This window comes from Mesocricetus auratus, unplaced genomic scaffold (assembly GCF_017639785.1).
Source record: "Mesocricetus auratus isolate SY011 unplaced genomic scaffold, BCM_Maur_2.0 Super-Scaffold_4256, whole genome shotgun sequence".
In the NCBI taxonomy this organism is placed as follows: domain Eukaryota; kingdom Metazoa; phylum Chordata; class Mammalia; order Rodentia; family Cricetidae; genus Mesocricetus; species Mesocricetus auratus.
Window position 1 is genome coordinate 76,541,435 of NW_024429182.1, and position 22,269 is coordinate 76,563,703.

Genomic DNA, 22,269 nt, shown 5'->3' on the forward strand with positions numbered 1-22,269 from the left:
TGAGTCCATAGGCTTGGCAGCAGGTAGTTTTATCTGTTGTCCTATCTCACCATCCCCTCCCACACTTAAAGATAAGGCTCCAAGTAGTCCAAGTTGGCCTCAAACTTGCTAAGCAAATAAGATGTAATAAATTTTCAGTGTGTGCATCCTTTGAAAGTCATGTGTTCTCATTTTATTATAGCATCTACCAGCCACTATTGTCTTATTTTTTCCCTCTACCTCCCTAATTACTTTAACCATTTAGGACTTTTCCATTTGTGAGCCCCAGACTTGAGGATCTTACTGTTTTCCTGTACCCATAGTCTGGGTGTCTAACTTTGTTCCATTCAGCGTGTTTCATGCTTATTATTAAATATGCAATTATTGGTCTAGAGAGATGGCTTAGTAGTTACCAGCCCTTGAGTTCCTGATCATTCTTGCCTCCACCTTAAAAGTGCTGGGATTGCCTAGTTTAAGCAGTTCTGGGGATCAAATGCAGGGTCTCAGGCATGCTTAGTAAGCATTCTACCCATTAAGTCACACCCCAGCCCAAGAATGCAGACACTTCTTAGTTCTGCTTAATTATTTCCACATGGAAAGATAAGCCCAATTGTGGCCAATCTCCTGATTTTTAGGTTCCCCCATCTGAAAGTCTACAAAGTTCATATGAAATGTTCCATTTTAAATGTGTATCGCAATTTCAATGCAAATAAAACCAATGCTAGTGAAAGACACCTGTCAACTGGTAATGTCAGCTTGTGTTCCTCCCATCTGTGATGTAGTGTGTTCAGAAAGAGACACATACACAAGAGGGTTTGCATGTATGAATTCAGTTTAATCATACCAATTCTTAAACAAAAAGTTTCCTCCAAGAGACAAGAGTTCACAGTAACTGCAAAGCTTACTCACAACGTTTTAAAAATACCAGTCATGCTTAGGTAGCATTCAAAGGGGTAATAGAGAGTAACTGTAAAAACTTTGACCAGGAACATCAGCGTCTGACTTTAAAAATTACAAATACTGAAGCATTTTGGTATAGGACACAGTTAAGTTTTGACACTGTTGGTTCATTGGATGAGTTTCTGGAAGTCTGGAAAATTGTACCTCTATCAGTGGGTAATGCGCTTATTCTAAACTAAACATTTTCAAATGTAGAAAACAAACTAGCAAGCTATACATACAAAGAAAAGCCCTCTAAGACAAGCTCTCCACATGATGGATGCCAGCAGAGGCACCATGAATCCTGGAAGACTGGAATTGGTAACAGACACTCAGCCTGAAGTCTTATACACAGGCTCAGCAATGGAATCTGCATTCACCTACACATTAATGACAAACTCTGGGTTAGTATATGAGAAGCCAGCGAATTCATTTTGGTCCAAGTTCATGATGAAGAGTTTGTCAGTGGGAGTCAGTTCCACAGGCTGCCTGGTGAACTCTTTGTCGAAGTTGGAGGTGTCTCGCTTGTCTCTCTGCCAAATGGAAAGCAAACACATTAACACAGAAGCAGCAGCAGCAAACATGACCAGGACATGCCAGCTACCAGAAGGCTGAGAAAAGCTCCTGGGCCATCAGAAAGCCCTGTGCTGACAGCTTTTAGCAGATGCATCCATGTACCGGCTTTCACTTCATAGTATATGCTGGGTTTTGGGGTAGAAAACTTGGTGCAAATATTCTATGAGAAGAAAAGATTCATTGATTTCTTTAACAATTATCCTAAAGAGGTAGGTAGATGTGTGTGTGTGCGTGCGTGCGTGCGTGCGTGCGTGCGTGTGTGTGTGTGTGTGTGTGTGTGTGTGTGTGTGTGTGTGTGTACAGGTGTACTATGCTTTGCCTTTGAGGAGAATTACATTGGTTAGCTCTTAGATAGAGTATCCTGGAGGAAAACAACTCAATAGTGACCCCTGTGGCCAGGAGCTGACTTTGTTGGAAAAAAAAGAGAAGTGTTTGAACACACTGCTCTCAGAAGATGAATGGCCAGGTACAGGAAGCAGATCAGTGTTCGTTGCAAGAAGCTAAGCATCGTTCACCTCATCCTCATAATGTCTGAGACTCACTGGTGACTATCTCAACAGCCTAGATGGAACCAGAATTGTGTCAGAAGATGTGGCTCAAAGTTAGGCCAATCCCCTAGGGTCTACTTAAGTCATATTTTAGATTCAGTACCCAAATGAGATTGATGGGAGTTAGGCTTTGGGAGGCTACTCAAAAGCCAATAACAAGAGTAGAATCTGGGCCTTCACTAGCCAGAGAGTCTCTTCAAAGGTATCGGCAGTGCACTTTATAACAAACATAACTGAAGCTTAAAGTAAAATCTATGAAGGCAAGCTTGAAAAATGAGACTACTCAATTTTCAGAGTAGGTAACCTGGCCTGCCTGCCTGCCTGCCTGCCTGCCTGCCTGCCTGCCTGCCTGCCCGTCTTCTTCCTCCTTTTGCCTTCTTTCTTACCTGCCTGCCTGCCTGCATATGTACAGACATTACTAGCTACAGTTTGAGGCGGATTCTACCAGGAGTTGTGAATGTGGGCTGGCTAATGGGTCTTTATGATATGCTGGTCTTTCCAGGGTCCTTGTAAGCCTTTTACTCTTTCCCATTCTCACCTCACCTGTCTAGAGAAGGCAAAGCTGATGTCCTTGCCTCCTATTGTTTGATATATGAGAAAACGGAGGCACAGGTCACTGGTAGGGCTTGCCCAAGACTGCACAGTGGATTGGTGGGATTGGTGACTTGTATCAGACCACATAGCAGCTAATTTTGCCTCATTACAGCAGCTCTGGCAGGAGAGACAGCCTGAGGACTGTTTGCACAATGCCTAGAATTTTTGAGCAGCTAGCGGCAGGTGCCTGGCTGAAGCCAAGGTTGTGTCATGCTAGAGTTTGTTGGCTGACTCACTTCGGTCAATCTTAGTAGGCTTAGCCCCTAACAGACTGGTTGATAAGGATTTCCCATTGCCAGGCTCCAAACTACTTCTTGGATGCTCCTGAGACAAGTAAGATATTCCCTACTTCCTACTAGGGTGTCTGAGTAGGGTTATGGGATTGAGGGGGACAACCTGGCATCAGGAAGTCATCTGGAAGAGTGTGGGCAGAGATTGATAGGCTAAGGCTACTCATAAAGCTGTTTTCTACATGGTGGGCCATCTTTTGCCATTTCCTATTTATCCTGGCCTTTTGTGGAGAGTTCTAGGCTTGGACACTTGATGTCTGATCCAGATGGAAACGTGGATACTTTCTGTTTCTTTAATACTCTGTTTTCTCTGTCCTGATCCTACAAGCCAGATGTCAGCAACCTTCTTGTTGTCTTCTGTGCATTTACTGCTGTAGGAATTTGCACTGTTTCTTTCCAGGAGGGCAAAGTCCTTGTCTGTTCCTGTGTTTCCAATGCCAAGAATAGTACAGACCACACAGGAGGCTGCTCAGAAGTAGTCACTGAATCAATGAAAGAAGACTTGATTAAAGGGGCACTTCTTTGCTTTTCCTAATTCCTGAGGCAGATCCCTCTTCATACATAAGCGAAATAATACCACCAGCCCTAAGGCTTGCATAAAGGACACTGCACTTGGAGCCAGTGCGAAGTGAACTGTGTGTGGGCAAAGTCTGCAAGCTATAAAGCTCTGTGTGGGCAGGACAAGGGAAGACCTGGGCCAAAAGGCAGCTCCTCTTTTGGGGTCTCTCCCTATCTAGCCACCCTTACCTTAGAGTATGTGACAGAACTTCCCTTCCTACACCTCCAACTTTGGAAGCCATTTCTTATTCACTGTGCTTCAGTAAGCCATGTACTCCAAATAAGACTTCCTTTTAATGGGCTTCATTGCATGACTGGTCCCAGAAAATCCTCCAGAATTTTACATTAGAATGTTGGGAGGGAATGGGCCCCCTTTGTTGTGACAATACTTTTTGGGCTGTAGCATTTGAAGCCACATGAGAGCAGGAACACTTGTCTAAGAAGGGTATTGATTCTACTGGTATCCTGTCACTGATCATCATCATGACCCTACCCTTTCTCAGAAGAGATCAGCGAGAAACCTCAGAAATTAAAAGGGTGGATTCATGGATCTAGACATATGATTGGTCACACTTTACAACTTTAATTAGATTTCTTTAATTTAGTTTTTCTTTTTTCAGTTCTCTCAGAAGTTAAATACCTTTTTTTTTTTTTTGGTAGAAAATTTAAGCCTGTTTTAGGTGTGCTAGAGGGATCAAGATGTGATCAGCAAGGGTGACATACTGTGATCAGCAGAATTCTAAAGGGGGAATGGTGTTCTCCTGAGGACCTGTGGATATCTGAGTAATGGACCATGACAGATGGCACTCAAGATTCAGAAATAAGTCATGAAGTCAGGAAGCTCCCTGTCTTCAGAAGAAGAGCTAACATGGTGCCCGCCTGCTCACATTGGGGGAGCTTCTGTAGTCTGATCAAATGTGGAGAGTGTGTCTTTGGCTTCCGGAAGAGCCCCTCCCACCTCTCTGCTTCTGTACCCTCTGCACTACTTGACTGCTTCAGAAACTAGGTTAGAGGACACCCTCAACTTCAAACTGCGGCTGTTGAGACACTAAAAACCTGCAAAGACGTCCATAGTGGATTTTCTCAACAAGCCCAGAGACTCTATCTAGACAGCTTCATGATTTTAATCACTTGTTTTATGACTGTCTTTCCCACAGATGGTATGCTGGAGGAAGAGGGAGAGGGGATGGTTGCATCTTTTTTTTTTTCTCACCATTATCCTGGCACCCAGCCTGGCATACAGTTAGTGTTCAATAAATGCTACTTGGATGGATGGAAGGGGCATAAATGTATGATTGCAAAAATAAATGAAAATATATCTTTTTGGATAAAATTTCAAAATTTCCCTAGAGTTCTTACGTGCTGAAAGCTGTTTCTTGGTTTCCTCTGATCTAGAAAGTTGGTTAAAGAGGAAACAGTAGGAAGTCTGATTAATGATCCCTTACTTCCACAGAAGCTTCTGGGACCTATCTTCAGCAAGGTACACTAAGGGAATGGAGACTTTGGCTTGAAAACTGTGGAGCTTGAAAAATAATGGCAAGAATCTGAAAATGTAGAGTGTAGTGTATATATTTACATATATACTATTATCTATCTATCTTTTTATCTATCTATCTACCATCTATCCATCCACCCGTCTATCCATCCTTCCTACATTGTTCTCTAAGGTTGTGTCAGATCACTTGCGAATGGCCCAAGGTTTCTCTACAGTTTTTATTCTAAGCATGTGTCTAAGGCCTGGTGACTCAGTAACCAGATGAAAGACCCTATATAACTTGCTTGGGAATGGACATATGGCTCAGAGATACTTGTTTTGTTACAGAACAGGCAGAGTCCTATGTTAAGAGGTCAGAATACCCACATTTGTATTGTCACTGACCAACCTTCAGAAAATTACTTCTACTTTCCAGATGCCAGGTGTCCCAATAATAAAGTGAGGAGTGGGGTTGCCCTGATCTCCCTCTGTTGCTAGCATCCTAAGATCGTCAGCTAGGACTTCAAGTTTGCTTGATGTGATCTAAAAGGTACAGGCCACAAACTTGAAGCAGATTGGCATAAGAGACTAGGGAAGAATAACTATGAGGGTCTTTGCCTCAGCAGAACCGCAAGGCATTATCTTCTTTAAGAGGAGGAGGTATACTTCAAGGACGCTGATCCTTAGATAGTTTCTGTGTGACTTCTCAGAAGGCCTGGAAGTCCTAGATATCTTTTGACATGTGATAAGAATTCTCTTTAGGGCTGTCTGAGAGGAGCAGGATCTGAACTGTAGGCAAAGGTGAAGGGCCACCTGCTGTCCTCATCTGTTCAGAGGGAAATGAAGCCTCTCTCACCACTTGGACTTCTGGGAGCTCTTTGAGTTGCTTCCTCAAGGAAGCTCAAACTTAGCTAGCCTCTAAGCTTGACTCTGGTGGGAATGTGCGATCTGAACTCTGAGCCTGTGGGAGGCTCCAGCCTGTCTACCCCACCCCATTTTAGGTCACCAGGTATTCCATAAATGGTTTCCAGGCCCTGCTTTCTGGCTGGTTGAACACTGAGGCTGTATAACACTGAGTTTCTTCCTTGGGCCCTACTTTGTAGTGTGGGGGGTCCTTGTTGTTCAAAGAGAACAGTTTTCTTTGAAATAGGATTTCTTCTCTTTTGTCTTTTTTTTTATTGTATCTTGATGCTAGGAGAAAAATATCAGAACAGATGCTGAAGTGCAAATGAACATTTCCACAAACATCTTGCAAAATGACATCAAACTGAAGAATGCAACCATCATGGTTTGGAGAGATGGTGTCTCTCTCAGAGCTCTCTGAGAGCTCTCCAATACCAGTCCTACACCTAGACAAACCCCCTCCCCACAGGCACAAGTCTGCTGGGCTCCATAGCCATCTTCTTGGTTGAACAAAGCAGGCCATTGTGGCTAATAACATCTGGACATAGTTTTTAAAGCATGTGTAACAAGTGAGTATTTTTTTCTTTTTGCATTTCAACAATGACAGAAATAAAAAAGCAAATAACGTTTGAAATGTAATGTAAAATCATGGTCCTTTGGGACCTTGCTAGAGTGACCATGTGGTTCCAAGAACAGTGCCAAATGCCATTCTTGAGTAGTTTGGGGGATGAGGGTACCAGTGTCAGACATACAGTATCAGAAACTACAGCGTGGTGGTAGCACCCAAACTGGTCACCTTTTGACCCCTGGAAATGCTTTTAGGCCGATACTTGTCTAAAAGCGCATTCCTGCTTTTCTTTTTTTCTTTCGGACTTAGATAATCTTCTTAACATTGAATTAAAAAAATAAAAATAAAAATTTATTTTTAGCATGTTCTTTTCAAAGCTCTACTGCCTCCAGAACAGGCAGTGTGGAGGGATTCCCTCTAGGGCAAAGCAGCCATATACTTGGATTCGAGCCAAGCTCCCAGCCTGGAAAGTGGAAGAATATTGTTAGCATTCAGCTCATCTGTCCATTTTGTGGGGACGATGTAGGTTGGATGACCAGGGTAAAATGGCAGTGCAGAGAAGCAGGGAGAGAAACCAAGCATTTTCTCTCCCCAGTGGGCGTTAGCTGACATGCTGGGGGTGTACACAGTAGGAGGGCTTTGAGCTGCTGGGGGTGCACACAGTAGGAGGGCTTTGAGCGTGTCTCAATTATGCAGAACTTTCTACAAGCCACCTGCATAATTCCGTCTCCTCAAGATGCTCCAAACTACTGGAGGACATTTGGGTTCTGAAACATGGCCACTCTAGCCTCATCAGAAAAGAAAACACGGATGTAACTTGGCAATGATAAAAAAAAAAATGTCACCATGATAGCTGTTGAGCTTGAATGACAGAAATGAAGGACGGAGATCTACAGATCTACTTAGCTCTTGACTTCAGGTTTTAAAAATTCAGAGTTAACAAAGGAAAATCCTTCGAATTCTGATTGGTCAATATTCCTGATGACTTCCTGGTCAGGAGGTGTTAGGACTGGTGGATGGCGGGTGAAAAACCGGTCGAAGTTTTCAGCATTTCGCCCACACTATGAGAGGGGGAGAAAAGAACTTGTGGTGGGTGGGAAAAAACAAAACAAAAGCCAAAATAAAACAGAACTGAACAGAACCGGGTGTGGTTTTCCTCCAATCCCTTCCCTTTCAGAAACGCAGAGAGGCTGTCTCAATGATCAGGAATGAGAGCAATGTAAAATGCAAAATTCTCATGACCTTTGGAATGTGACCTTGGGCTCCCACCCTTTGAGTGCCATAGCTCTCAGGTCAGTCCTGGTTTCCTTTTGGGAAGTCAGGAAATGTATGACAAAGGCATGAGATGGTGGGGCTAGTAGCATGTGGCATGTCCCCAACGCATCACCCACCCTCAATGAGTCAGACAAGGCCATCTGTTGGAAAAGATGGATTAAGATGTTTCCCATCTTTAATGGGTGTCAGATGTCAAATAATGACCCATTCACACGTCACCCGGTGAGCTCAATATTTATAGCAGCAGATCCCTTAAAGTGCCATCCTGCTGCTCTTGATCAGGGACCCTAGGTGTTTCCAGCTCAACAGAATATAGTTTTCAAACACCAGCCAGTGGAAGAAGACCCCCAACCATAAGATCTCAGAGGCACCACAAAATCCTGCTGGGTTAATCATTGACCCTTAATTACACGATTCCAGGAGGTGAAGTCAATCTCTCTTTCTCCATATGGGAAGACCTAGTGTGGGAGGAAATTCACATGCACACTGGGAATTCCTGCCTAAGGAAAGGAGATGAGGTGCCACTTTGAAGTTCTTGCTCTTGCTCCTTTCCAGCATGACCATGGACACAGAGGCCCTCAGCATCCTGGTGCCTACAGGAGGTGCTGTGATTGGAATGCGCAGTGTCTCCCACACAACCAAGGGTTCAGATACCTGGTCCTCGGCTGGTGGCACTGTTTTGGAAGGTTGTGGAACCCTTAGGAGATGGGGTCTTGCTGGAGGAAGTGAGTTAGTAGGTGCCAGCCTTGCCGTTTTTATACCTTGGCCATACTTCCTGTATGTTCACTGCTTCCTGGTTGCTGATGCAACATGACCAGCCACCTTACACTCTTGCTGCTCATCAAGTATTTGATCACAACGATGAGGAAAGTATGTAATGCAGGAGGCAACATCAACCGAATCCTATTACAATATTAGTCATAATAATGGCCGGTAATCTATACTGTGTGTTTGCCCCGCCTGGGCACCTGGCAAAGAACTTCACCCAAATTATCTTATTCAACCCTCTCAATGTCCTTATAGAATCTTTGGGACTTTGCTTAGCTAGCGGAAGTGGGTCACTGAGGGCAGGCCTTGAAAATGATATCTGCTTCTGATTAGGTCTCCATGCTCTGCTTCCTGCCCACCATGTGACCAGATACCTTATATTGCTGCCACCATGCCTTCCACACCAAGGTGGACCAATTTCCTCTGAAGTTGTGGATCCAAACAGACCCTTTCTCCATTAACTTGCTTCTGTCAGGTACTTAACCAGGAAGATCAAGCCGCCTGCTAATGCACAGCTAGCAATCTCCAATGCTGTAGGTGGAGCTGGAGCCCCCTAATATCAGAGCTAGGATCTCTGACTCCATGTTTACAAATACAGCCAATAGGAAGTGACAGACCTAACAGTGGAATGGGGCGGAAGTGGGAGCGAAATCATGGCTCAGGTGTTGCAGTCACTGTTTTGATCCACTGAGAACATGGTTACCTCAGCAGCAGAGACAGAACACCGGAAATTCAGAAAGACAATGATTGGCGATTTCTGTTTTGGGATATGATGGTTTTAAGAGGCCAGTGCGTGTCTAGCTGAGAACCAAGGGAGACTGGGTGTTACGGGGCTTGGAAAAGACCTTGAAAGAATCTTCCAAATGGCACAATGAGGGGTGGGGGTGGTTAATAACAGGAATGACCACCAGGCACTCTCCATGCAGCTGCTATGCCCCGAGTGGCTTTGCTCACAGAACCTTATAAATTCATATGCTAACCCTTCAAGACACAGATTTCACTCCGCCATCTGCCAATGAAGAAATTTCCCTCAACACTGTCCCAGAGCCTCCTCAGGGGAGCCAGGGAAGAGCAACTCAGTCACACTAAGAACTGAAGGAAGCCACTGTCCCAACAGAAACAACCCACTGTCCCGATGGAAACACTTCTAGAAAGTGGGGCAGGAAAGTTGCTGAAAGAAGCCATAGATTGAACACACAGAAGGGACACTGGGGGTGGCCTGTGCTCCTGTCATTAGGAGAATGAAAGAACACTGACAGAAGGATTCCCTGGACTTGCTGGACAGCCTGGTTCAGTGAGAGACCTTGCCTCAAAAAATAGAATGGGAAGTGTTTCTACTACTACATACTACACCAACCTTTGACCTCTACATACATAAATATGCACATGCAAGCACATGTACACGCACACACACACATGAACATGTATACACACCACACACGAGTACAAACATAGACTTTAATAGAAGAATAATATCCGCATTGTGAAAATGTATCTCATATTCACTCTGCTGTGGGAAATTTAAGGGCACAAATGATAAAAATAAAAGGACATGAAAAGGCAAATTTCAGATTCTGTAAAGACATGAGTGTAAGAAAGTTTTAGAAAAAAAGTTTAAATAAATGTATTTGTAATTTGAGAGTGAAAAAGACATTTCAAAAGGGTTAAAACCAAGAAGCAACAAAGAAAATTCTGCCTAATGATGTTAAAAACTAAAAATGTATGTGTAGTTAAAAAAAAGAAACAAACAAAAAAATCCAAAAACCAACAAATAGGACTAAAGGCTGATAGCAAACTAGATGAAATATATTTGTAACACCTACTATAGAAGGGACCATTAACTTACAAATACGAATTAAAACTTAATCAATTATGTGTGGTTATGTGCTAAGAAGAAAAAGATAGCCCAAATAAAAATTATAAAAGGGGAAAAATTAATTTTCTTTTTTTGGGGGGAGGAGGTACAGGGAATTGAACTTGGGGTTTCAAATACACTGGAGGAGTATTCTCCCACTGAGCTATATTTCTAGCCTGAGAAATCTATCTTTAAAAGATTTATACTTATTTTAAATCATGTGTATGTGTGGTAGGAATGTACATCTAAGTACAGATGTCTATAGAGGCCAGAAGAGGGAGTCGGATGGGGGCTGGAGTCACAGGCTGCCTGACAAGCACTCTGGGAGTCACAAGCTGCCTGATGGGCACACTGGGGTCTGGAATTGGGTCTTCTGCAAGAACAACGTTGTGCTCTTCACTGTTAAACCAGATCTCTAATCACTCTGAGAAAACGATTTTAAAGATACACAAATGTGCTCACACCTGAGTCACAGTCAAGGAAATGGCCTTTGAGCGTGTGCTTGGTGAGGCAAATGAGAGGCAGTGTCAGTTGGATGTCTCAGAGAGTGAACACTGCTTGCAAAGGCACCTCATGTGCAAATGCCCTGAGGCAGGAATGTGCTCGATGCCATCCCCAGTGAAGCCACAGTAGAGTGACCAAGGGGCAGGAGGGACAGGCGTGGTCTCAGAGAGGGACAGGAGCCAGAGCATGATCCCCATGGCCATGTAAGGACAGTGAAGTTTCATCTCAGCTTGATAAGCTCTAAGAGACATGATCTGTTGTGTTTAAATGAGGGCACCAGTGTTGTCCACAATGCAGGCTGTGTGTGACAGGGTGACACCGGAAACAATGAGTTCAGGTAGGAGACTGCTGCAACATTTGACCAAGAGAGGATGAGGGCTAGGAGGAAGGGGTGGTAGGGAGGATGCATTTGGAATTGGGCTATAACATATTTGCATCTAGTGTTGACATGATGTTCAGGTGTCTGGGAACTGAAGGAGGAGAGAGAGAGAGGAGTTGATGTCCTTGAGCCTTTGGCTTTTGGTTGCTTGGAGAGTGACTATCACTAATGGTTGAACATATTTATAGGGCAGGGGATTGGATCCTTATTCTCCTTCACGATTAGTTTGAAATTAAAGTGTGGAAGGCAAGGTGGCTGGTGGGGATGCAGTATGGAATGGAGAGTGTTGGGGGATAGCTTGGCATCAGGGACATCGAAGAAGGGAAAGGGTGGGCAAGGTTGTGTGCAAACGGCCAGGTTTGAGAGGGCTCACTGGTGGAAGACGGCATGCCATAGGGATTTCTGCTGCTGCTTTTCTGGGGCCTGGATGTCAAGACCCAAAGGAGCCAACACTGGAATCTTCAGGGGCTGTTTTTCTTAAAAAGAAAAAACAACAACAAAAAAACCCATCCACTTCCCATCCCCACTAGGAGGAAAGCTGCTGATTTGCAAGGCTCCCCAGAGGCTGTGAAAGGAGCTGAGAAACAGCTTCCAGCAGTTCTGTGCCCCCACCCCCACCCCTTCCTAGAACAATGAAATATTTAAGTGAGATAGCACAGAGGCGATGCAGGAAGTAGGGGTTAAGCAAGGGGGCAATGCTGCTGTGGAGCGTGATTTCCCTGCTAATAAGCAGCTTACGGGGCTGGCAGATCACAGCCTCCCTGTTAAGTGTTTCTGTGTTTTTCAAAAGGAGCTGTCACTGCCCATTAGTTTCAGGGGCACTCCCTAAATGGAGACGTCAGCCCTTGGGAGGCAGAGCCTGGGATCTGTTCTATGCCTGCTGTGTCCTTGGAGAGAATAGGCAGTTTCGTAGCTGGGATCTAATTATCAGCTTAATCTGGACCACACCTGCCTCCCTGACTGTCCTGGGTAGATTACTCTAGCGTCATTTGGCTGTTGGCAGCAAATCCAACCCCCTTCCTGTCACGGGTACACCAGAGAGGCCGCTGGCATAGGGACAGGGGATGAAGCCAACTAGGGTACTTAAACCACAGGCACCCATTCCAGGAGTGGAGTGAGCAGTTTTGCCTGATGGAATCATGCTCACTTGTGGGTCTACAAGCCTAGACAGAAAAACTGACCTGTGAGTGGTTACAAAGGAGCCATGCCCACCCCTCCTCGTTTCTGTTTCAGTAGGTTGCCAACAGCTTACTTGGAGTGTGGCTACTAAGCGTGGGGCTGGAGTGTTGCTCAGCAGTTAAACACGCACAGCCCATGCAGAGAACCCTGGATTCCATCCTGGCCACCATGAAAACAAACTGGATTGATGCTTGCTCAGCTATTCCCATCATAAGGATCATTCAAGATGCCAAGATGCCAAGAGACAGTAGAACCCACATCCTTATCCCAGGAGCCACTTTCCAAGACCCCTAGGGCAGGGTTGCCTGAAATGTAGGTAAAACCAAATCCTCTATAGACAGTTTTCTCATTTAACTTATAAATTACACATAGTAAAAGATCAAAGGCTAACAATAAAGCAGATCGATTATAATAATATGTGCATTAAAAGTGTTTTCTTCTTTTTCTTCTTCTGACATCCTAATTGTTTTGAACACAGTTATTGACAGGTAACAAAAAGAAACCATGAATAGTGGGGAGCATTCTAGGCCTTTTGCTTGCTTTGTTTCAAATGCCTCCCATTGTCCAAAGTCCACACTCTTTGTTTGTTTGTTTTATTTTGAGACAGGCTCATTGTGTAGCCCTGGCTGGCCCAGAACCACTCTGTAGACCAGGCTGACCTTCAACTCACAGAGATCTGCCTACCTCTGCCTCCTGATTGCTGGGATTAAAGGTGTGTGCCTCAAAGTCTACATTCTTTAGAATGGCTTTCTCCAGATACTTTCCATGGTCTTCTGGTCCATTGCCCCTCCCCTTTATCCACTAGCCTGCGTCAACTAGAGCCAATGAGCTACTTTGGTTCCTGGGATGCTCACATGCACTTCTCATCTCCACCCTTGTCCAGGATGTTTCCTCTTCTAAGACCTTGTACCTCCAACCTGTTTCACTTCACCCCATTAGTTTCTACACACCCTGCCTCTAGAGGGGAGTCACTTCCCAACAGGCTTTTCCTGGCCCTCCTCTATGTTCCTTTAGCCCATGTGGACAGAGGATGTTAACCAAGGAATCGCTATAGTAAGAAAAAAATTAGAATCCTCTATTAACCAATAGGGAAAACAGTTAAGTAAATAATGACACATCTATTTGATGTATCACCATGTTTATAGAGGAATATCAAATATCATTTTATGTGTAATTTCTAAAAGTATTTAATGTGTTTTCAGTCTATAAATTACAATGTGTATGACAATGACAACCTTGTTGGAGGCAGGGTCTCTTTGCTGCTGCCTTCTGTGTATCCCAGACTCCAGACTGGCTGCCCTGAGAATTTCTGTGGTTTCCCTGTCTCTAGCCACCTTCTCTAGTTTTGTGGGGATTCTGGGGCTTCAAACTCAAGCTTTCAAGTTATTATGGAAGTTCACTAACCACTGATCCATCCCTCCAACCCAAGAAGGGCCTTTTATGTTTGACAGTTGGCTTGTTTTGTGCTTGTTTTCATAACTGTAAATTAAAAACAGCATGCCCTGTCTGTTTTCCTCCAAATATGTTCAAACGCCACCTCCTCAGAGGAGCTGTTGCCTGTCCCCTCCACATCAGGTAGCTCCCACACTCTCATTGCTTGATATTCCTCACCAGGAGGACATCCCTTCCCACATTACCAGTGAAACACACCATCTATGTGTCTCAGTCTGTCCCATACACTCTTTTGTTTACTCCACTACTTCCTATTTCCTCTAGAATATAAGATCCACAGAGGCACAGCAGTCTTTTGTTGCTGTTGTTCTAAGACCCGGTACAGGCCCTCAATGCTACGGAATGGGTCAGCAATGGGATCTCTTCTGTGCTGCTGATGAAACAGGTACTGTTCAGGGTATCTCCAAGTGACTCATCTCTTTAACCCACCCCTAGCTCTGTGAAGTGCTCATTGTACAGTGAGGGAATGGGTTTACAGGGCTGCGATTTGATGCCACAGGTGACAGACTTAGCCCCTTCTATCATTCATCTCCTTTGTAAAAACAAAATGTTTAAAACCCACCAAAAGAAACAAAGCCTTTCTGCAATTCTACTTCACCATGTGTATTCTGTACACGTGTGTACATTTGTGAGGGGGCTGCACACACTTGTGAGGGGGCTGCACACGCTTGTGAGGGTGCATGTACTGTGTGAGCACAGAGAGAGGCCAGAAGAGGATCTTAGGTGTCCTCCTAGTCCCTTGAGACAAAGTTTGTTTCTGTCATTTTGGCTAGCCTGGCCATCAGCTAGCTGTCAGGATCTGCCTGCCACCTCACCCAACATTGGAGTGACCTTATGGCTTGAGTGACCTTAATATGGTCCTAACAGTGAGTCTTATTAACCTGGCTTTTATGTGGATGCCGAGAAATCTAGCTCAAGTCCTCAGTCTAACCCACTGAGCTGTTTCCCAAGCTCCAGATCCTAGTTGCTTTGTTAAGTGACTGCTTTGGTCTGAGTTCTGGAGACTGGGTGAAGAAGCGTATGGATGCTTTTTCTCCTTTAAGCAGGCTTGGAATCATTATTTTTTTAAATATTTATTTTTAAAAATTTAAAAAAGACTGGATGAAATGCACAGTTAACATTTCACACATCAACCAAGTGTCTTCTTTTCTTATTTATTATTTTCCATTCATCTTAAATTCACATTGCTGCTTGGAATAAACTCCCATAGTTACTATCCTCTCTATCTGCTTTTAAACAGTCAGTTCCCACCAATCTGTGAGATGTAGGGAAAGATTATCTCATCTCAACAGGAAAACTGAAAAACAGATACTATGGTTGGGGTCCCCTGGAGTAACTCAGAAGAGGCAAGAACAAGAGATTCTTTGATTCTGTCACAGGCTTTCTGCAGTACCCGCTATCCCAGAGCATGTACTCCACCACATAGCATGGCCTTGTACGCTAAGATGAGCTAATACAGTCCTAGCTTTGTCATTCCCTGTATAACCTGTAAGCAAATGAGCTAAATTCTCAACAGTCACATGTTCTGTTAAGTTCAGATGACTTTACCTCCTGTGTTCAGTGATGGGAGGGTGTTCCAGAGTTTAGATGGAAGGCGTCATTATTAACAATGCTATTACTGTGTTATGATCATTAATAAGATTTACTGGTAGGGTCATTCTACTCATTAAGGTCAACCATCAATCTTGAGAAGGTTATTACCAAGCTTAAAAGGAAGCTTTGTATTTGAAAGTTGTATATAAGTTCAAATGAAGGTTGCCTGTGATTTCATGCATAAAATACAAAGACTCATTTTGTTTTGAAGCTAGGTAGCAAACTGAAGTAGTTATTGCACTTCTCAGAATGGGGCAGTTGGATCCTGCCCTTGACATTCTTCTGTTGATTAATTCTTTAGAACCTTAATAATTGTTTTCCCAAATCCTAAGAAGACGAAACAGAAAACTTGTTAAGAAAAACGTGGAAGTGTAATCAAAATTTTAAAATAAAAGCGCTTGCTGTTGTTTCATGCACATCCAATATTGAGCACAGCTACGTCTGATGCCAAGGGCTGACTCTGTTCTGCCAGTGAACATATGGGGTGGTCATGGTGTGCTCTGTCTGGCTAGTGTGGGTTCTCAGAGGCTCTGCCTTCACCAACCCAATACAGAAAATGGCACTCCAGTTAGTCAGAAGCACAGCAAGAATCTTCCACTTAAAGTCTAAGATCCAAGCCTGGTGAGGTATGGGGGCTGCGAGGAGGGGGAGTTGTGAGGTATGAAGACAATGAGGTGTGGGGTGCTGTGAGGTGTGGGGTGCTGTGAGGTGTGGGGTGCTGTGAGGTGTGGGGGGCTGTGATGTATGAGAGTACTGTGAGGTGTGGGGGATATAAGATATGGAGGATGTAAGATATGAGGGATGTGAGGTATGAGAGGAACTGTGACTGTAGGAAGAGCTGCTAGGCGCAAGCAGGACCAGGGCTTCAGTTGGAGATTAGAGGACAGCTGCATGCTCAGTCAAGGAGAGTCCATTTCTAGTTCTAGTGAGACTCAGTCCATTGGAAAGATATTCCAAGCAAGTACACGCACTATTTCTGAGTTGTTTGGAAAATAGATTTAGGGACGGGGCTATTTTGTGCTTGTTTTTAAGACTATGCACTTCTGTTAACAACAAATAGGCTTTGTTATTCCCCTTTCTGGGTTATAGGCATGTCTTAATTTGCCAAATTCTGCTGTCATTGGATATGGCTTTTTCTAGAGTTGGAGCTTTTACCAGGAGTAGCTGGGGAGACAGGAAAACCAGCAAACACCGTGTCATAAAATAGGAAGAGGGACTTTGAAAGGAGGAGGCCTAGGGGGTATATAAGTTACTAAGGGGTTTGCTGTATAAGCATTAGCACCTGAATTCAATCCCCAGAACCTATGTAAAAGGCCTGGCACAATGATAAAACATGTGTAATCCAGTCCTGAGTGGGTGAAAACAGGCAGATTGCTGGGGTTCCCAGGTCGACCAGCCTAAGCTAATAAGATAAGTGCCAGGCCAATAAGAGACTCAAATAAATAAATAAATAATAAATCGATGGACAGAGCCTGAGGAATGACACCTAAGTTCTCCAGCCTCTGTGCACTTATGCACCCATACACATATATGCATGGGTATACATGTACACACACACACACAACACACATGTGCACGCACGCACACACACACACACACACAGAATGGAGAGATTCTGAATTTAGCTTACAGATATATAGTTGCCCTTCAAAATCCATTGTGGATTGGTTCCAAGCATCTTTTTGTCCCCTTAAGTACCTCAGTTCTTGGATGCTGCAGTTTCTTATATAGAATGTGGGCACAACCTATGTATGTAGATCATGAATCAGATGACTTAGGGTACCTAACATGAGGCAAATGCTGTGCAAACAGTTATTATCCTGCCCCATTCTGGAAATGATGTCAAGATAGTGTTCCAACATGCTCTACAGACAGACAGAATTTAATTTCTTTTTTAAAAAAGTCCATCCATGATTGGTTGAATCCATAGATATAAAACATGGGGGCACAAAAGGTCAACCGTATTCATATATTTAATAACTTATTAAAAGAATAACACAGAGTTTAATGTGTTGATCAGTGTCACCTCCAAGGTGAAGAGACTAAGGCAAGGAACAGAAGTGGCCCACATTCAGATTGGATTAGAAGTGGAATTCTGAACTTTCATCTAGGTTGGCATCCTAATTGGTTAACGTTTTTAAAAACTCAACCAAGATTCAACAATTTTATGTATATGTTTGAGTATATATGTTCATACAGATGAATCCGTATGTAGTTATATGCAGTACTTGTATGGCACATGGAGTATTTCTGGGCTCGTACACTTCTCTACAGTGTCCCGAAGGAAGTAGGCAGTAGAAGGTCACTTGAAGACAGTGCAAGTGGTAGTGGGAGACTTAATTTCACTGTGTAGCCATTAAAAAATTCACCTTGGTAGTTTTACATATGCATACAATGACTCTTAGGCATTCCATTGCCTTCTGTCACGCCACCTACAGTGAACCTCTTCTTCTGCCTTGCAGGTCCTCCTGTTCCCATGTCTTTTCTGGGTGTGTGACTTACTGAGTTAACTGGAACTGTTGGCATGAGCATGAGCAGGTTATAATTTATTGGATTATAAGCAACTTCCCGACGGTTACACCACTGAAAAGAATGGCCCCCTCCTTCCAGTACTCATAAATAATAATCAAGAAGAGGTGGAGGTTCATAAACAACCCCACCACTTACATTATGAAATGTAGAGGGGTTCAAGCTCAGTTGCTCACTGCATAGCTTTGGATGTGATTGGAAGTTTGATTTTTCAGATTTTTCTTTAAAGGAAATTTAAAGTATGAAGTAATGAGATCAACAAAGACCTCAGGCTCATGAGAGCAGGCAATTTCCAGGTCATTGATGACTCAAAGGGAGAAATGTCAATAGAGTGTCAGGAGCAGATTACACCAGAAAGGAAGAAAGAACAAATTGTCACTAACCAGAACCAGCTAGAACCAGCAAAGCTAGGTTGGGAAGCTGACTTTACAGTAAGAAGGGATGCCATGTTCCAGAGAAGAGATTTCAATAAGAGAACAAGCTGGCAGAAGATGGCCAGAAAGGAGTTGGGATGAATAGCTCATTCTTGTCTGTACAGCACACATCCTCTCTCTTAGCAATAGAGAAACATATCCTTTCTTTCTCTTTATGCTTTGTTTAACTGGGAATAGAACTAATCTCTTAGCTCAGGGGGACAGATGACCCAGGCTAGGTTAATTAGTATAGTCTATCCCCCTGGTGACATGGAATTGAAGAGAAGCATACGGCCTACTACCATCTCATAAGATTAAGTCTAAAGCTACCAGGAATTTTAGGGGAAAGCAGCTCTTTCAATGGAAGTTTCCAGGAATTCCAGGAGCTAAGTTGTTTTGCTGCCAGGTACCTGTGGCACAGTTAAGCTTGAATGTGAACTTGATCTCATTAAGAGATGCCAGGAGAACAGTCAAGCACTTTTCTGGGATTCTTTCCAGAGACAATTAGACCATAAGGCTCTGACCTGTTCAACGCTTAGTCCACTATTTTGAATGGGCATTTAAAAGTGATGGAAGTGGAAGGTGGAACCTACCTGGAGGAAATAGGCTGCTGCCTTTCCAGTCTGTCTCTACTTTCTAGCTGCCATGTGATGGGCAGCTCTGCTCCACCGTGCCCTTCTGCTGCAATGATCTGCCTCAGACAGCCTCATAAATTAGGAAATGGCCAACCATGGACTCAATCCCTGAGCCCAAATAAAATCTCCTCCTAGGAGAAGTTAGGCATTTGTCACAAAGGTCAAGGTCTTACCAACCCAAGAACCATAAAGTCTTCGGAGAAGAACAATTGATTAGAGTTAGCAGAAGCAACCAAAGGACACAGGAAAATGGAGTCTCCTTCCCACTCTTTGAGGCCACAGGTCCAGCCACACCTTAATATTCAAGGGTTTCCCTTGAAAGCCATGGTGAATCAGGAGCCTATCTGTAACTACAGGAGCGCTGGTTCATGTGGAAGGTCACTGTAAACAGGTATCTACAGAGAGATGGGAGGATGGGGTTCATAGCAGGAATGGAGAGAAGCCACACATTGAGGAGATAATGATGTTCAAAGGGTTATACCCTGCTAGGCCAGGAATTGGAGGGTCACTCATTTAAGCCCACCCACACATCTCAATTTTCCAGTGACTCAGGAGATGAGGTTATCAGTGGAAAGCAATGGCCTTGAGCTTGAGTGACATGAACTTGAGAAAAGAAGCTTCAGGGTTTACCCAGGGGACTTAGGAAAAGATGCCCTGGAAGGCAAAGGACCCAGATGAGGTCACAAAGAATGAATCCATGGGGGCTCCTTACTGCCCATCTTCACTCATCTGCTAAACTGCAAAGCTGATGCTGAGGATGTTGAGTTACGGCTCCATTTGACCCATGGTCCTCTTTCCTTTTTGATGGATAGTCTCCCTGCATCCTCTCACTTCTCTTCTTGAGTTCTCTCACCCTTTAGTCATGAGCTTTCTAGGATACTATGATTATCATTACAGCGTAGGTGGGAGTTGACCAAAGATTCAAGAAGTGGTTCTACAAAATATCTCTACCCAACCAGGAAGGACTATCCTTCAGGAATGTATGTGAAGTCGAGATTAGGTCAAGAGAAACTTAAGCCTCACACCTGTGTGGCTAGGTTTGGTTGATGAGAGAAGAAACATTACAATAGTAAAGAGCTCTTTGGTGAGCTCTGAGATGAAGGGGTAGGACTTAGTTGCTGGGTGACCATGGGTATCTTACTTGGCTTGGGAGTCTGAGTGTGTTTCCTTAGAAGTATTGGAAAATAAACATTAACTTCCCTTCTCAAGGGGTTCTTGTAGGGGCACAATGCACTCAGTCAATATAATACAGGTCTACATTCTCTAGAAAAAGTAAATAATTTGACTACCATGGCTGACTTGTTTTTAATGGTATAGATATAAATGGAATAATGCTCTGCATCTTAGCTCTGTTATATTCCCTGAGTGAGTCACTTAGATAAATCTCTGGCCCTCTGTTCATCTTTTGGATAAAGTAGTTGAATTTCCACTTCCAAGTCAGTCTTTGAGTCCTTGACTTCTATCATATTCACTAAGTAGTTCTAGACACATCAGAACAGTTTCATGATCTCTCAGAGCAAGGGAGTGTCCCCTCCATTATTTCAGTTCCATTGCTGACTTCCCTTCCAGGGGTCAACTCAAAGTCACACACCCAGGCACCTACTAAATTCCAAATGTCTGAAGAGAGCCTGATTTGATCTTTAATTTAAATGGACTCTCCATGGGGGTGGAGAGAAGGTGGAAAGAGAGATAGAAATGCAGATCTCAGGCTGCATTTCTAAATGACTCTGGGCTACCTATTGGCTAGTATATGAACACACTCTAGTATTTTTGTTATGATCTCTGCAAACTGTGCCCCACAGATGTGTACATAGAGTCTCCAGAGTAGACTATAGAATCATCTCCTCTTTCCAGAGCCTAACCCTACATCTTCCTTTTGGATGCTGCCCTACCTTGCTCTAAGTCCATGTCTGCTGTCTCTGTTAGATTTGAAACCAAGCTTTCAGAAGAAGGAAATTTGTATATTTTCCAGTTCTCCCAATGAACTCTAAAAAAGGTGTAAATACACTACTTATTTGTTACAGTGTTTTAAAATAAATGTTAAGTCATCTGAACAGTAAAAATTCTCAGTCTTTTCCTATTATGTAATAAACATGGCCCTCATCCATTATCGCAATCCCATACTTTACCAGGTGGTCCAAATTCATCCAGTAGTCTTTCTAAAGATGTTAGGCAGTGCAGAGTTCAGAGTTCAAGCCTGGCTCTGCCACCCTCTACTGCTAGATTGTGAGTATATTTTCAACTTCTCCAAGCTCCCCGACTCATCTGTAACATGGTGATAACAACACCTATGTCAAAGAGCTGTTTTGAGAATGATATGAGGTGAAACCTGAAAGACACTCAGGACAGTGTCCAGCACAGGCAAGAACTCAATAAATTTTCTAATATGTTTGAATAACATGGGTTTTTTAAGAATTAGTTTAAGTCACAATGTTCAAACAGCTATTGTTCTCTTGAGTATTTGGTACTTTGGAGGGGTTAAGTTGGAGTTAAGTTCAATGCTTAAATAAATCATACCGAGTAGAAGTTAGATCCCTTACTTAAGCCTTGAATTTGGAGCTTGAATAGCAAACACACAAAGGTTACACTTTCTGGCTTAGATTCAGAAATGTCAGGACATCAAACACACCTTCCGCCACATGCACCCAGAGACACTTGCTCATACAGTATAAAGGGCAATTGGGTTTGGAGGAGAATGTCACAAGAACAGAGCTACAGCTCATTAAGGGGCATTGAAGCTTTTGACTTAATAAACAGCACTTTCAAGTGACAGAGCCACCCAGAAACCAAGTCATATGGGTATGAGCTCTTCCTGAAACCTTTGGACTCCCAAAGGACATAGACTGTGTATGTGTGTGTGTGTGTTTGAGTGTGGGCTGTGATCGATATATGGACATCAGAAGACTATCTCAAGTATTGGTCCTTAATGAACACCTTATTTTGGATTTTGGGCAGAGTCTCCTTGTTCACTGCTTCATAAACCAGGATAGCTGACCCTCAGGCTTTTGGGGACTTCTTGTCCCCCGTTTAACTGTTGTTTCTAACATGTGCCATTGTGACTCCTGCACTCAACTCATAAGTGGATTCTAGAGATTTGGATGTAGGTCCTCATGCTTGTTCAGCAAGTTCTCTACCCACTAAGCCATCTCCCCAGACCCAGCCATTTATGATCAAATTTTGGAAATGGCATGGAACTCAAGGTGAGAAGGGATTCTGCAAGGAGCCTTATATCGTGAAAGAGTTCTAGGTTCTCCTGAT

General features: G+C 43.5%; 1 protein-coding gene across 2 annotated transcripts in view; it reads right to left on the reverse strand.

The window, feature by feature from the left end:
- Positions 1-793: 793 nt before the first annotated feature.
- The window catches only part of Prkcb (protein kinase C beta), a 324,499-nt gene continuing 303,023 nt past the window's right edge, over positions 794-22,269 (reverse strand). The window contains exon 17 of one of the 2 annotated variants that reach the window (XM_040755117.1): positions 794-1,451. In XM_040755117.1, the coding sequence (XP_040611051.1) occupies positions 1,299-1,451 (153 nt within the window). In that variant the 3' untranslated portion in view covers positions 794-1,298. Of the gene's footprint in view, positions 1,452-2,723; positions 7,491-22,269 lie in introns of those variants that run through there. The other variant, XM_040755106.1, reaches the window with a different exon arrangement.